Genomic DNA, 13,186 nt, shown 5'->3' with positions numbered 1-13,186 from the left:
TGTTCCTACATTAACCAGTTTCGTGGACTGATTGGATGAACAGACCCAGCAGAGCCATTAGTAAACAGTTTAAGACTCTCATCCCAACAATTCGTGTCAACGCTGAGAATCGAATTTAAAACTCACATTATTTCGATAAAGATCCCAGTTTCCACTCGGCCACTGACAGTGGTCATGACGTTACCACCACACCAGTACACCGAACTGAACTGATACAGAAACACGGCACAATACTCGAGACCCTAATTCGATAATGATGTGTAAAGAAACGCCACAGAAACCTAATTTGATTGGTGACTGTCACACCTTTCAAGGTATTTAGTTGCGAGAAGAACGCAGTTTATATTAGGTATGAAGTGTTACCGGCCAGATATTGTAGACCAAATGTAGAAATGTATAATAATATGATAGTTGAACACAATTTACTCTTTAGAGTATAATGCCGGGCTATTAGAAGCAATACATTTCATAGTTTAGTTTAACTGTTTAGATGTACACATACCGTGCACGTATATAACTGGTAAATCAACAGCCAATTTAGCAGAAGATAGACAGGATGCTATTAACTGGCCGATTTGAGGCATTTTTCTGGAATAAATACCAAGTCTCTCGGCATTCCACAGATCGGTAGCTGCAGAACAATCACAGAGCTTATACTGGGTGTGTGATCAGATTTCCATCCCGGACTCTAAGTAATCTGCATCTGCACAGGAAAATGTTGCAATATCACGTCCTATGCCTACTCTAGGGAATAAGCCGAACGCGTGCCTTGTACGACCTACGTGTTATTTCTGTTGATTGAGGTCCACCCTAAATATAAGTCACATTTTTTGCATACCATTGTGGGTTGTAAAGGTCAATCAGACCGCTTAACTCGAGCGTCTTACGCCAGGAAAACTCAGGATACAGACAAATGCGATGATATTGGACAGAGTCGTAGCTCGTTATTGGATAAAATGAGCTGTGAAAATGGGTTACAATTGGGTAAAAGGAGCGCGCACTTCATCACTTCAGAATTGCCTAACTGGATCTATCAACATATCGCTCTACTTCCCTCGTACTTTCTAGAATTGTTTACAACAGTCAACATTCCTGGTAGTTAGTACTACAAACACAATTCCAAGAATGACGTACTTCACCTGGTAACGGCTAACAACATTCCCGCGAAAAGTGCTGAGTATCCAGTATGCATATCTTATCTACACATAACTTTATATAGCGGGAAACGTTGATAAATATATCTACCAGGATATTTAGTTTTTTTTTATAAATTTTTAGTTATTATATTATCCCTCATTAATGTAATTATACAATTGATAAAAACAGGAAGACAAAGCCTTGATTGTGGTATATATTTAATAATGATGAAGCCGATTGAGGAGATTCTAATATAGCGTTGTAACCCTAAGGGTCAAGGTCAAAAACAAGATTCTTAACACGGTTAAGACCTGATACTTGATAGTCCCCACGTCATGACCAACAAATGACCGCTCTTTAAGGCTGATCAATAAATTGGGCAGATCGAATTAGACCGCTTTAAAGTGATCAACTCCGTTGTTAGCCCAGCGGCAACTATTATTTTTCTTCTTTGTTCACGAACGTTCTGTTTACATTCATTGTCTTGAACCTACAAAGTTGTCACGTAGGACAGAGATTCACTCTTAAAATCCATGAAACCTAAACCTTAATTCTATCACTTCCATCGTCCAGTGATCTTTATAATGTACCTGATGAGTACCTAGCCTTTACTTCATTTTCCTAAAATGAGGTCTGATAGTTCCATTTGTCGCAACTTATAATTCATTTCACACAAACAAGGTGTATACTCAGTACGTGCAATTGCAAGGACGTGGATTATATTTGCTAGATTAAGGAATTAGACTTCAGAAGAATTTTGAGAAACCTCGAGAACTTTCTCGATGACTTCAGCCATCGAGATAAGTCTTAAAAAATTGAGTTTTCCCCTTAGAATTTAGATTGTCTAAAGTCACGTACAAGTATTAGAAACGAGAAAGATGAATCAGATACGCCATTTAACCAATAATCAATTAAAATTAACATAACGACCTAACTAATTCCTTCTCTGTCCGAGATTTAATCAGTATAGGATCAGATGTCACAGCATTACCAATACGGATGTAACTTCTATAATATGAAGTTATGTCTTTGGAATTGACCAGTACGAGGTTTCATAGCTCTGGGAAAACTTCTCAAAAAAAGAAAAAAGGACCATTGACTTTTTATTGTGACCTTCTTATCAACTTAAAGTTCGCTACAAGCAGAGAAGTTGATGTGCTGATTAGATATGTAAAGTGATTATACAATTTTGCAAGTTTGCATTCGAGAGCGATGCTATACACTATATTTTTATTAAATATTTGTTTTATTATATACAGTATACAGCTGATTTGTATGGTGCGTATCTTTATTTATTTTATCTCGACACTAGACCGACTGCTGTACTATAGTTTTGTAGAGGATGTGTTGTAGAATGCGTCTAGTTTTACTCAAGTGTTATTTTACTAAAATTTGTTTTACTATTAAGTGTTACATGATATGATGTGCCGTTGCTGCTCTGTTACTGCTTAGATTGTGATAAATAAGCTGACGATTAGTATACGATTGTTGTGGTGAAAAGCTCTGCATGCTGCATGCTAACCGAACTCTACCCATAGTAGCACGGCGGCGGTGCACACATTTGCACAGTAGCCACAACTAGCTGGGTGGCTGAGATCTAGCTAGCTTTACATTTATGTGGCTGGTGTATAAGTTAGAGCAGGAGAAGATTAATGAAGTAATGAAATATAAAAAGCTGACTTTGGATGCCAAAAGAGCCTCTCAGATATAGCTTAATAAATTTAATTTGATACTTCAGGGTTTGTTGTTAATCATTTCACCTTGTAACACCTGGATCGGAATGACTACAACCTGTTTAGAGCGAATAATGAACACAACTCAGAAGATCTCTCTAGACTTCTATCTAGGCGCCACACTGCCACTGAGATAAGCTTTGAGGACACAGCTTCAAGCACATGGACCGTACATCAGCATGCATGCACTATAATTCAGATTTTTGTTAGTTAAATAAAATCTAAATTAATTAACATGTACAGGGATGCCTGAGCGTGATGTATGAGACACTGTTGCAGTACACTTATAATAAATAATATAACGAATAAATTCTAACATTTATTACACGCTTCGACATTAAAATATACCCTTGAACAAAGATGTACATTTAAGTCATTCAAGGAGACTTAGTGTTGAAATATCAAGATTATGGACTTCTTTATCAGTTCAGATTTTATGGACAAATATTTGTATGAAATTACCAAAATTATGCACTTTCATATCAGCTCAGACTTTATGGACAAATATTAGGATATATACATAACATATTATGCGTTCTTTCCATGGTAATGATGGAAATTTAATTAAATTTTCGTTGGACGAAAATCGAAAAATCACGTCTGGACACCCAAGTTAACTTGAATTAATCGCACTATTGTGGTAACGAAATATGTACCAGGATTTCCGGTATTTTTCCATTCTCTTCATAGCAACATTCCGTTTAAAATGTAGGTTTCTGTACCAAAAACAGGAGAAAGCTTGGATGACGTAACTGGGTATCTATTACTGCTAGTCTTGAGATCATGACGTAGGATTATGATACGTTATGTTTAATTTTACTAGGAAGGACACATAAACTTCATTAGGTTCATTACAAATTCGTCCTAAATTCGTTTACAAGTTTGCAGGGATAATCAAGAACACGATAGTGACGAAAACGATAGTCTGCGAATAGGCAAGTGTATCCTTGCAATTCACTTTAAGTTACCAATAAGGGGTCGTTCGCATATTACGTAATCTGTGAACGACCCCTAGGGTAGAACACTTTCACATCCAGGTGATGCTGTGAGCTATAAAGTAAGCAGTGGGACCTTGATGCAAGACATCCATACAGCACACATTATGTTACTTAATCTGTGACACACAGCACACTATGTTACTTAATCTGTGACACACAGCTCACTGTTACTTAATCTGTGACACACATCACACTATGTTACTTAATCTGTGACACACAGCACACATTATTTATTTAATCTGTGGCACACAGCACACATTATGTTACTTAATCTGTGACACACAGCACACATTATTTATTTAATCTGTGGCACACAGCACACATTATTTATTTAATCTGTGACACACAGCACACTATGTTACTTAATCTGTGACACACAGCTCACTGTTACTTAATCTGTGACACACATCACACTATGTTACTTAATCTGTGACACACAGCTCACTGTTACTTAATCTGTGACACACATCACACTATGTTACTTAATCTGTGACACACAGCACACTGATACTTAATATGTGGCAAACAGCACACTATTTTACTTAATCTGTGACACACAGCACACTATGTTACTTAATCTGTGACACACAGCACACTATGTTACTTAATCTGTGACACACAGCACACATTATTTATTTAATCTGTGGCACACAGCACACTGATACTTAATATGTGGCAAACAGCACACTATTTTACTTAATCTGTGACACACAGCACACTATGTTACTTAATCTGTGACACACAGCACACTATGTTACTTAATCTGTGACACACAACACACTATGTTACTTAATGTGTGACAGACAGCCTGTCTAACACTCAACACCAGCATCTACCACATCTCAACATATTATACTACTACTAACAGCTGTTATATTATAAGGGCATCTCTCAAGATTTCAGAAGATAACTTAACTAACTTAGCGCCAAGCCTTACATCTCGGGAGGGAGGAAGCCGGTAAAGCAACCGGCCAATCAGAAGGCTCAGACAGTGCCACGTGGTGGGCGACAACCAATCAGGAGGCACGATTCTGAGGTTATCATAAAATGAGCCAATCAGCGTGAAGATTGCCGGAGTTCAGTGTTCCCGCCACTCGCTCGGACAACTGTATCTTGACTAGAATAACTTTGCGGTATTTAGGTGCGATAATGCGATGTATGGACGAAATGTCACATAAAATGCATAAAATCGTAATAATAATATCATTAGCATACGTAATGTGTCATGTTAATCTATTATGTAGCAGACTGCAGTTTGGCAGCGGGTCAGCAGCGGTGTTTTCCAAGAATCACTGGAGATATGACAGCGCGCAGGACAAGCCCTCCCGCTTTGAGACTGGTGGACTACTTCAAATAGGGAGACAAAGGCAACACGTGGGCGTGTCACTCCTATGTTTTCAGCTTATTGCTGGAAGTAGACCTGATTTGATCTACCGTTCACGAGGTGAATGACTAAATGACACAATTCAAGGAATGTTTGTCCAGGTTTTCCAAGAATCCCAACAGTCATAGTCACGCACTTAGCGGTGTCAGTCTTGTCCCGAATACCAAATGTCACGCACTGTAGTCGACTTATTCCATACTCCAAGAAAACAGCCTGGAAGGATACGAGATATCTAGTAAGTTAGAGCGAGTATTAGCAGAATCTGCAACTAAACCGGGGCCGTGTTGAGTTTTCTAAATATACGACTTACTGTCGATATATTATGACAGTATTGTTGCTCCACCTGTCAAATGTCAGTCTATAAGAGCTTATCTTATCCTCATGTCAACGGTAACGAAGATGTTTGTATTTCCCTGCTTCCTTGCTGGACAGTGATGAAACACACTATTTCCTTGTTCCACCCACAATTAACAATTCTAAATTCTATTATGCAGGGTGCGTGTGGCTTTGTATGTATATGATGACGCGTACTAATTCGATGTACGTGATTTTCAACCAAATAAGGACAGGAACTTCACGTTGGATTTTTAATCGCGTCATAAAGTTAGCATAGCTGTCTCTCGTGGAGAACAAAAACTTAAGTTACGCCATGCAACAACTCCGTTTATTCATTTAAAATATTCACTAAAAACACTAAACAGGGTGTCGTTTACATGTCATGGCGAGAAAAACAGCGTTTCACCCGCTCCATAGACTTACGACTGTGCACATTTCACATCTTGTACATACTTAACGATAATCAAATAATCAGATGCGTTAATTACATTTTTTGGGAACTTCGACTACGACTGTGGTGTGTCACGCACTGCGACACGACATATTTGTTATGAGTATGACAATAGTAATTTATCTGGTTAATCAGGATTACATTACATAATAGCATGGACCACAAAGCTGCGACAACTAGTTAGTTGAGAATAATTTGAAATTGATGATTATTATATGCCTGATTGGGTGGATCATTAAATGGGGCGGTCGCCGTAGATAAAGCGTATCCAGGGCGTAAACATAGCACACCCATGGCGAGCATAAGGCGTACATAAAGTATACTCAGCTCAGGGCGTTTACAAAGCTTGCGCCTTGCATAGGGCGTGCGAGTACACTGTATAAAATACATGCTCACAGCATATAAAGGTGATTTGACACATTCGCATAGTATAATAATATGCAAACTACAAACTATAGTATATACAAACTACAAAGACAACACCGAGTGACAATTATTGTACAATGTAGTACACACGATTTGTCTCTCAACCAGTCAGTTAGTGTATGCTAATGTTAACCTAACACATGGTGATGTACACTATAAGTAATATAGTTAGTAATAACTATAGCAATAGAGCGCGACTAAGAAGGTAATACTCCACAACTAACATCATAACGTCACCATGAACACCTGGTATAACCAACCACTCTGTGGGTACTAATTACGTCAATACACATATATACATGGACCTAAGTTGTGGAGTAATAACCAATAACCAGGTGGTGTTGGAGTAATGACCATGCGGTAACATAACCTGGAGGTGTACATAATCCTGGAACATTGTGCAAGGTGCAACATTGTGCACTGGAATGTTCCAGAGTTGAACTTAATGGAATATTCTACAAAATGTATAAATTGTAAGTTGCAGAAAAGCAAGCTACAAATTATGGGTAACCGAAGAACAGCCGATTAAGAGGTACCAGGAACATTATGGACGATGGAATATTCCAGGGGGACTTATTGGGATATTCTATGTAAAGTGTGCTGGGCAAAGTTATTTAAGTTATAGATTTGTAAAGAAGTAGTATAAGCCGTTATTTTGTAACGGGCCAATAGCCGGTTAGAAAGTTGTAATTTGTCACTAGTCGGCTAATAGCCAGATCGTGGGGCTCGTAGCCATCTACTCGCACTCGGCCAGTAGCCAGATATTCGGCTAGTAGCCGGATATTCGGCTAGTAGCCAGATATTCGGCTAGTAGCCAGATACTCGGCTAGTAGCCAGATATTCGGCTAGTAGCCAGATATTCGGCTAGTAGCCAGATATTCGGCTAGCAGTGCAGCACTCACTCAGCAGGGCAGTCAGCCAATATCCTGTAAGTAGCCGGCCTGTAGCCTGCCTGCTAGTAGCCGGTTCGTAACCAGTTCTTATAATTTACTCTTTTAAAAGTTTCTTTCTTTAAAATACGATAAAAACAATAATATCATGTCCCATTTTATGTGATAATCGTGTGTTAATATCAGTTATACCCACATTATTACATTACAATACAGAGGTACAAGAAGGGCTACGGAGCGCAGAGGAGTGAGGGTATCAGTGAATGAAAAGCAGGTGATCTCTATTTATCAGATACTTTTCAGGGATCAGTGTAAACTGTTACTGGTGTGACTTGTAACATGGACCTTGAAACATTATGTAAATTTGTAATCTAGGCTGGAGATCTTGCATGTAACAATAGCATCTTGTTACGGGGCCGATTCGGTGGAACAGGTTTACTTAAAACATTATCATCAGATTAAACAGTATCATCAGATTATCATCAGATTCTCAAGATGAGCATAAAGGATAAATTACAATTTAGTGTTATGTTGATGAGTATAATTGGGCTGGGAACTGAATGCTATGTAAGCGAAACTAACCGCAGAACGCCATCCAGTCTATCCAATAGTATCCATGATATCCATTTACAGAGATACCAGTTCATTACAGCAGATTACACCCTCAACACACAATGGGCCCTCTAGCACTTACAACGCGGCACTTTTGTGATAGACAGGAAAAACCAGTTGAACAGCATACCTCCTGCACGGATAGAGGAGATATTCATCTTCTGTGGAGTGTAATTCTAGACAACTTACTCTCAGTGGGAGTCACGTATCTTGTTTCAGGTGAGAAGCGATACAGAAGGTGATTCGTTTAGGATACAAATTGATTTAGAGTTTACCCAGAGGACATGGTATTTTGGAGAATGGTCGGATTAGAGTCCGTAGAGGTTTAAGGAAACTGTGTATGGTGTGTAAGGAGAGGTCTGTATTGCTGTGGGGGTCACCGGAAGGTAGGTCATGAGTACCTATTTAGTACCTATTTCTGTGAGGGAGCATCAAAAGTGTGTGACGTCATGAAGTCATGAAGCTATAACGTGCCATGCGGTATGGTGACGTAGCAAAAATGTATGAACGTTAACTTGTTCGTTACAATTATTATCCAGAGAGGGTATACTATTACTATCAATTATAAACTCTTGAAACTGGACAATATGTAGTAGATGATGAGGAAGAAAGATCTGATTTGTTCTGGAGAATCAATAGAAACGTGACAATATCATCAAGACAACCTGACTTTATTTCTGCGGAAACCAATTCATATCTAAGACGAAAGAAAATTTTTGGTAGTCAGTAGGGATATCAATATAAACATATGATATGATATTACTTAGACCTAAAAGTCTAGAACTGGACCTATTGTCAGTAGGAAAAAACGGGTTTTCCTTAGCACACACCACGTACAGGAGTATCATTACCACAGGGTTATTAGTTGGCATTTACACCCAGATCTGTTATTAATCAAGACTAGTAGGACAGTGTAAACGAGGGGATTATGAGATAGCCTAGTTAATCAGGTGCGAGGATTAAAGTGTATCCTCGATGTAATCAGTAGATCAACTGTGAGAAAGTTACATTCTAGGCTCTAGCACACACACAGCCTACTACTCACTCGCTGGGTCAGACAACTGTACTAGTAGATGGTATCCTATAATAATGGCGCAACATATGTTCAGTCATGCTCTACATTTATGTGATCCACTTAGAACATTGTAACGTATTTTATTAATCTCATACTGCAACTGTGCTAATCCAATATAATATTATGTAGACTGTAGGTGGGGTGTATTTATATTATGGATTTAAGCAACGGCGTAGGCTTGAGTAGGATTGTTGCGCAATTCATAGTCTCTTCAAGGGGAGACACATACAATGTCTGGGCGGGGTTGAAACTGTAGTTCTTATATGTGTTTTTTTTTGTTTTGTTTGAATCTGTCTGTTTTTTGAATACCCGGTTTATGTTTTGTCGTGACTTAAAGACGTTTTGTGCTAGCGTTAAACGGAAGATTATAAGTATAAATACTTATAACAATTATCATCAGACACGGCAGTATTTAAAAGACAATATGAACCGTCTTTAACTATCAGACTTTGTGTTCTTCGAAAAATAGAGTGTCATTACTTCCGTTTTGCATGATTATCATCTGTCTGGTTTGTTCATTGAATTTCCGTTTTGTGCCCATTTTGTTTTTTCTAACGTCCAGTTTCTCCTAGTTTATGTGCGTTTTGTCCTTTTTACAACACTGGCAACCATAACCAATCAATCCCCCCGCCCACCAATCTACGAGATGCTGTTCTCATTTTTCACACGTAACACGTAAGGTGACAGTATTAAGTATGATGGAATGTTTCATTATCAGACTTAGAGGATTTGACAGCGTCGTCAAGAAGTTAAACTACTGGCTGAGCTATACCTTTTATCGATCTCGATAAGGAACGTCTTCATTTCAGAGAAATTCTCGCCGAATGGGATGAGTGATTGCCAATTTATAGTTAGCCCTACCGGGCCCTACCATATATTTCACACGTTGAATAATGAATAATATGCTAGGTGGGGACAAATCAAATCCTTAAATTTTGGCATACGTTATATTAGACTCGACCAATGGTTTCAATGAAACAAGGTATCCTTTTCCACCACTTCACAATGATAATTATGTAGTCAATTTAGAATCACGTACCATTCGTGAACAAACAGCATTACCAACCAACTGGCATTGTTAGGATTGTAATTGCTGGCACGGTCATTATTCATTAAAATCACAATTAGCATGATTTTCGTGACATGTATTTGTATTGTATTATACCTTGTAACAATATTTACAAGCGATATTAGCACTATTGACAACCAGTAAAGATCAAAACATATAACAGTACGTAACAGCGCCCTATATTAGTATAGCACGGATCAATCACGACTTCCTTCGATCATCATAGTATTATTATCAATTGTTATATAAATGAGACTTCCGTCATAATTTCATATAGTAAACATAACAGTAGTATTAGTTTAGATGACTGTTTATGCTATGAACCAGAAATAATTAAATAAATTCCGGGTTGCATTACACTATTACATTTAATTAGAGTAAGATCGAAGCCCGATAAAACCAACATCTGCACATATACTAATATACATTATCTGCTACTATTATTATCTGCAAGACAGACGTAATCACCAATAGCTACTACACTCCCTGAGGTAAGGTTCAGCTTTAAACATCCACGTCAGTTGCTATGAGAACTAGTTTTCTATAGATTCAATGTCCCATGGAAACCAAGAGAGTTATCTAACATTTTTATTATATATTTATTACTGCACGGAATTATGACTAATATAGTAACACTGAGCTGAGTGTACAAATGTTGGATAGTGGAGCCCACCCGCCGGGAGAATACGTAAGTTTTATGTAAATCCTCAAAATATCGGCTGATAAGGGATTTGTCTGTCATGTAAATCCTACTGTCATGCTTCGTATGTGATCTGTCAACGATACTTACAGAAGCTGGATTAATCAACCAGTAACCACGAACACAGTATACACACCACGTTAATGCTCATAAAGTCGTGCCGATCTTACGGCTTTTCAGGAAATTCAACTGAACGTTTTAAAGGCGTTTTTAAGGAGGAGTGGGTTTCTGGATAAGTGTGATTGAAACGGCAGGGTGTTGAGGATTTGAAATAAAAAGTGTTAATTGTCCTTTAAAGGTGTCGTATTTTTGACGAGTTGCTTGTCATCCTGTCACGACACAGCGAGCACGGCTTGGCACAGACAGACTTGCCAGGCTTTAACGGTTCAATGTCTTTCAAAATACGGTGTATTAGCGGTGGCGTGACAAAGTACGCTAAGTCAGGCCACCGCCAACGTGCCAAGCTGAACACATTATATTGAAAAGACGTTCTATATATTGTTGTATTTCAGGAATGTTAAATTTCTTGGAAAATACTCTTTTGTAGGTTGATCGTGACGAAGATATTTTGATTATTCCAACTGAATGTGTGATTAAAAGAGATTCACAACAGCAGGCTGTCACGGTATCAAACAGTTTATAATTCACACCGTGACATCAGCTTATTGTGGTTTATGCTTTAAATCGTTAAATCAGGACGCCAAGATGACAAAAAGATTCCTTTACTAAATGTAGGAGTAGATCAAAATCAGTGGTAGTCATGACAACGGTAAAATCTGTGGAACGAATAGGGAATGTAAGTGTGAACACAGAATATACCTCGGCGCTCGATTTAACATGACCATGACCGATATGATTAGAGAATTTGGTAGGGGTTCGTCCAACTTCCTGCAGGTTGAAATACTGTACTCACTAACAGAGACACAAGAATACAAACTTTTCATCGGGACACAAATTTTAGCTTAAAAGGCAGTTGGTGATGCAAATTGTTGGTAGAAAAGGTGAATTATGACTATCTATATCAGCATGCTGGGTAAGGTGGTTTTTTTTTGTTGAAAAAAGGTAAAGTAGACTAAAATCAATAGAAAAACCACAAAGACAAGACAAACAAGAACATAAAAATACCCAATCATTTGTTGTTGAGGTTCTTACCTGAAAATAGCGATGACTCATGATCTGGTTGAGGTTTAGCCGTTTCTCTACATTATGCTCGATGCACGACCTCACCAGATCACGTGAGTATGGACACGTGATCGTTTCCAGGATCTTGGGGTACTTTTTCGTCTTCAAACAATCTATCGCTTGCGACAACTTGTCACACTCCTCGTAGGGGTTTTCCTGAGAGGGTAGTGGTGAGTTTGAGGTATTGGTGAAGTACAAGTGGGGTATTGGTGAGGTATTGGTGAGGTATTGGTGAGGTATTGGTGACGTATAAGTGAGGTATTGGTGAGGTGCAAGTGAAGTATTGGTGAGCTGTATCTACTAAGTTGAGATTTAACAAAAACCAGGTCTTGTGGTTTAGTTTGTTTGCAACCCCTGTGGGCGCTAGAGGGCTATGGACACGAGGGGTGGTGAGCTAATGCTATAGTTTAACGGTTTGATACATTTTCAGCAGTCGCACTATCCACGGGGGCCACATTTTAAATTAAACCTGCAATTTGACAGCAGGTTTCAGAATATAACAAACCGTATTTCGTCAGCACAACAGCCGCAAACATTAACAAGATTGCAACTTCTGGCGACTGTTCTTTCGCACATTTTTATTGTTAACCCAAAGCTACCAACAGGATGCATGTATAAAACTTATTATATATATTTTCATATAAACTGCTAAAATTTATAAATCAGTCTGAGCTGCTGTTCAGCTGTGTTTTAAAGTTAAACAAGAATGTGGAGAATGTTGCAACTGTCACGTGTGGCAGCACCGAATCACACTGACATAAGATGTTATTTGTTGTCATAAGAACATTATCGGAGTTACTTGATACCGGGAAAACGGTATTGAAATTTTCCGCTTAGTAGGTAAATATCTACTGGTCATATCGATATCAAGATGTGTCAATCATATACAGCTGTCACGAATTCCGTTACATTATTCACATTATTGTATCTCGTGCTCAGCAAAATCTTTCAGCCGCGGACGAATCATTATAGACCGAACGTCAAAATATTTTGGATGCCGGAGCTCGCTGTTCAGTGCTCGGGAGGAAGAGAAAGAGTCACGTTTGTTGGCAGGAATTTTACCGCGATTACAACGAGTAAATCTTTATTCTTAATCTTATCCGAGTAGCAGGTCAAGTAAGATGACCTAGATCCTTTACAAACCATGTCTCAAATTACTCGCCATTATAAAACGCCCACAATTCAAGTTACCG

The 13,186-nt window shown here is 38.4% G+C and overlaps 1 protein-coding gene across 7 annotated transcripts in view; it reads right to left on the bottom strand.

Moving 5' to 3' along the window:
- Window positions 1–13,186, bottom strand: part of LOC134816368 (serine/threonine-protein kinase WNK3-like) — a 55,542-nt gene that overhangs the window by 22,300 nt on the left and 20,056 nt on the right. For 4 of the 7 annotated variants that reach the window (XM_063825187.1, XM_063825183.1, XM_063825188.1 and 1 more), the window contains one exon: window positions 11,964–12,149. In XM_063825187.1, the coding sequence (XP_063681257.1) occupies window positions 11,964–12,149 (186 nt within the window). Of the gene's footprint in view, window positions 1–11,630; window positions 11,700–11,963; window positions 12,150–13,186 lie in introns of all 7 variants that reach the window. The other 3 variants (XM_063825184.1, XM_063825185.1, XM_063825182.1) reach the window with 1 other exon arrangement.

Source organism: Bolinopsis microptera, chromosome 6 (assembly GCF_026151205.1).
Source record: "Bolinopsis microptera isolate Bmic1 chromosome 6, MBARI_Bmic_1.0, whole genome shotgun sequence".
NCBI classification, from domain to species: Eukaryota; Metazoa; Ctenophora; class Tentaculata; order Lobata; family Bolinopsidae; genus Bolinopsis; species Bolinopsis microptera.
This window is presented reverse-complemented; position numbering and strand designations above follow the sequence as displayed.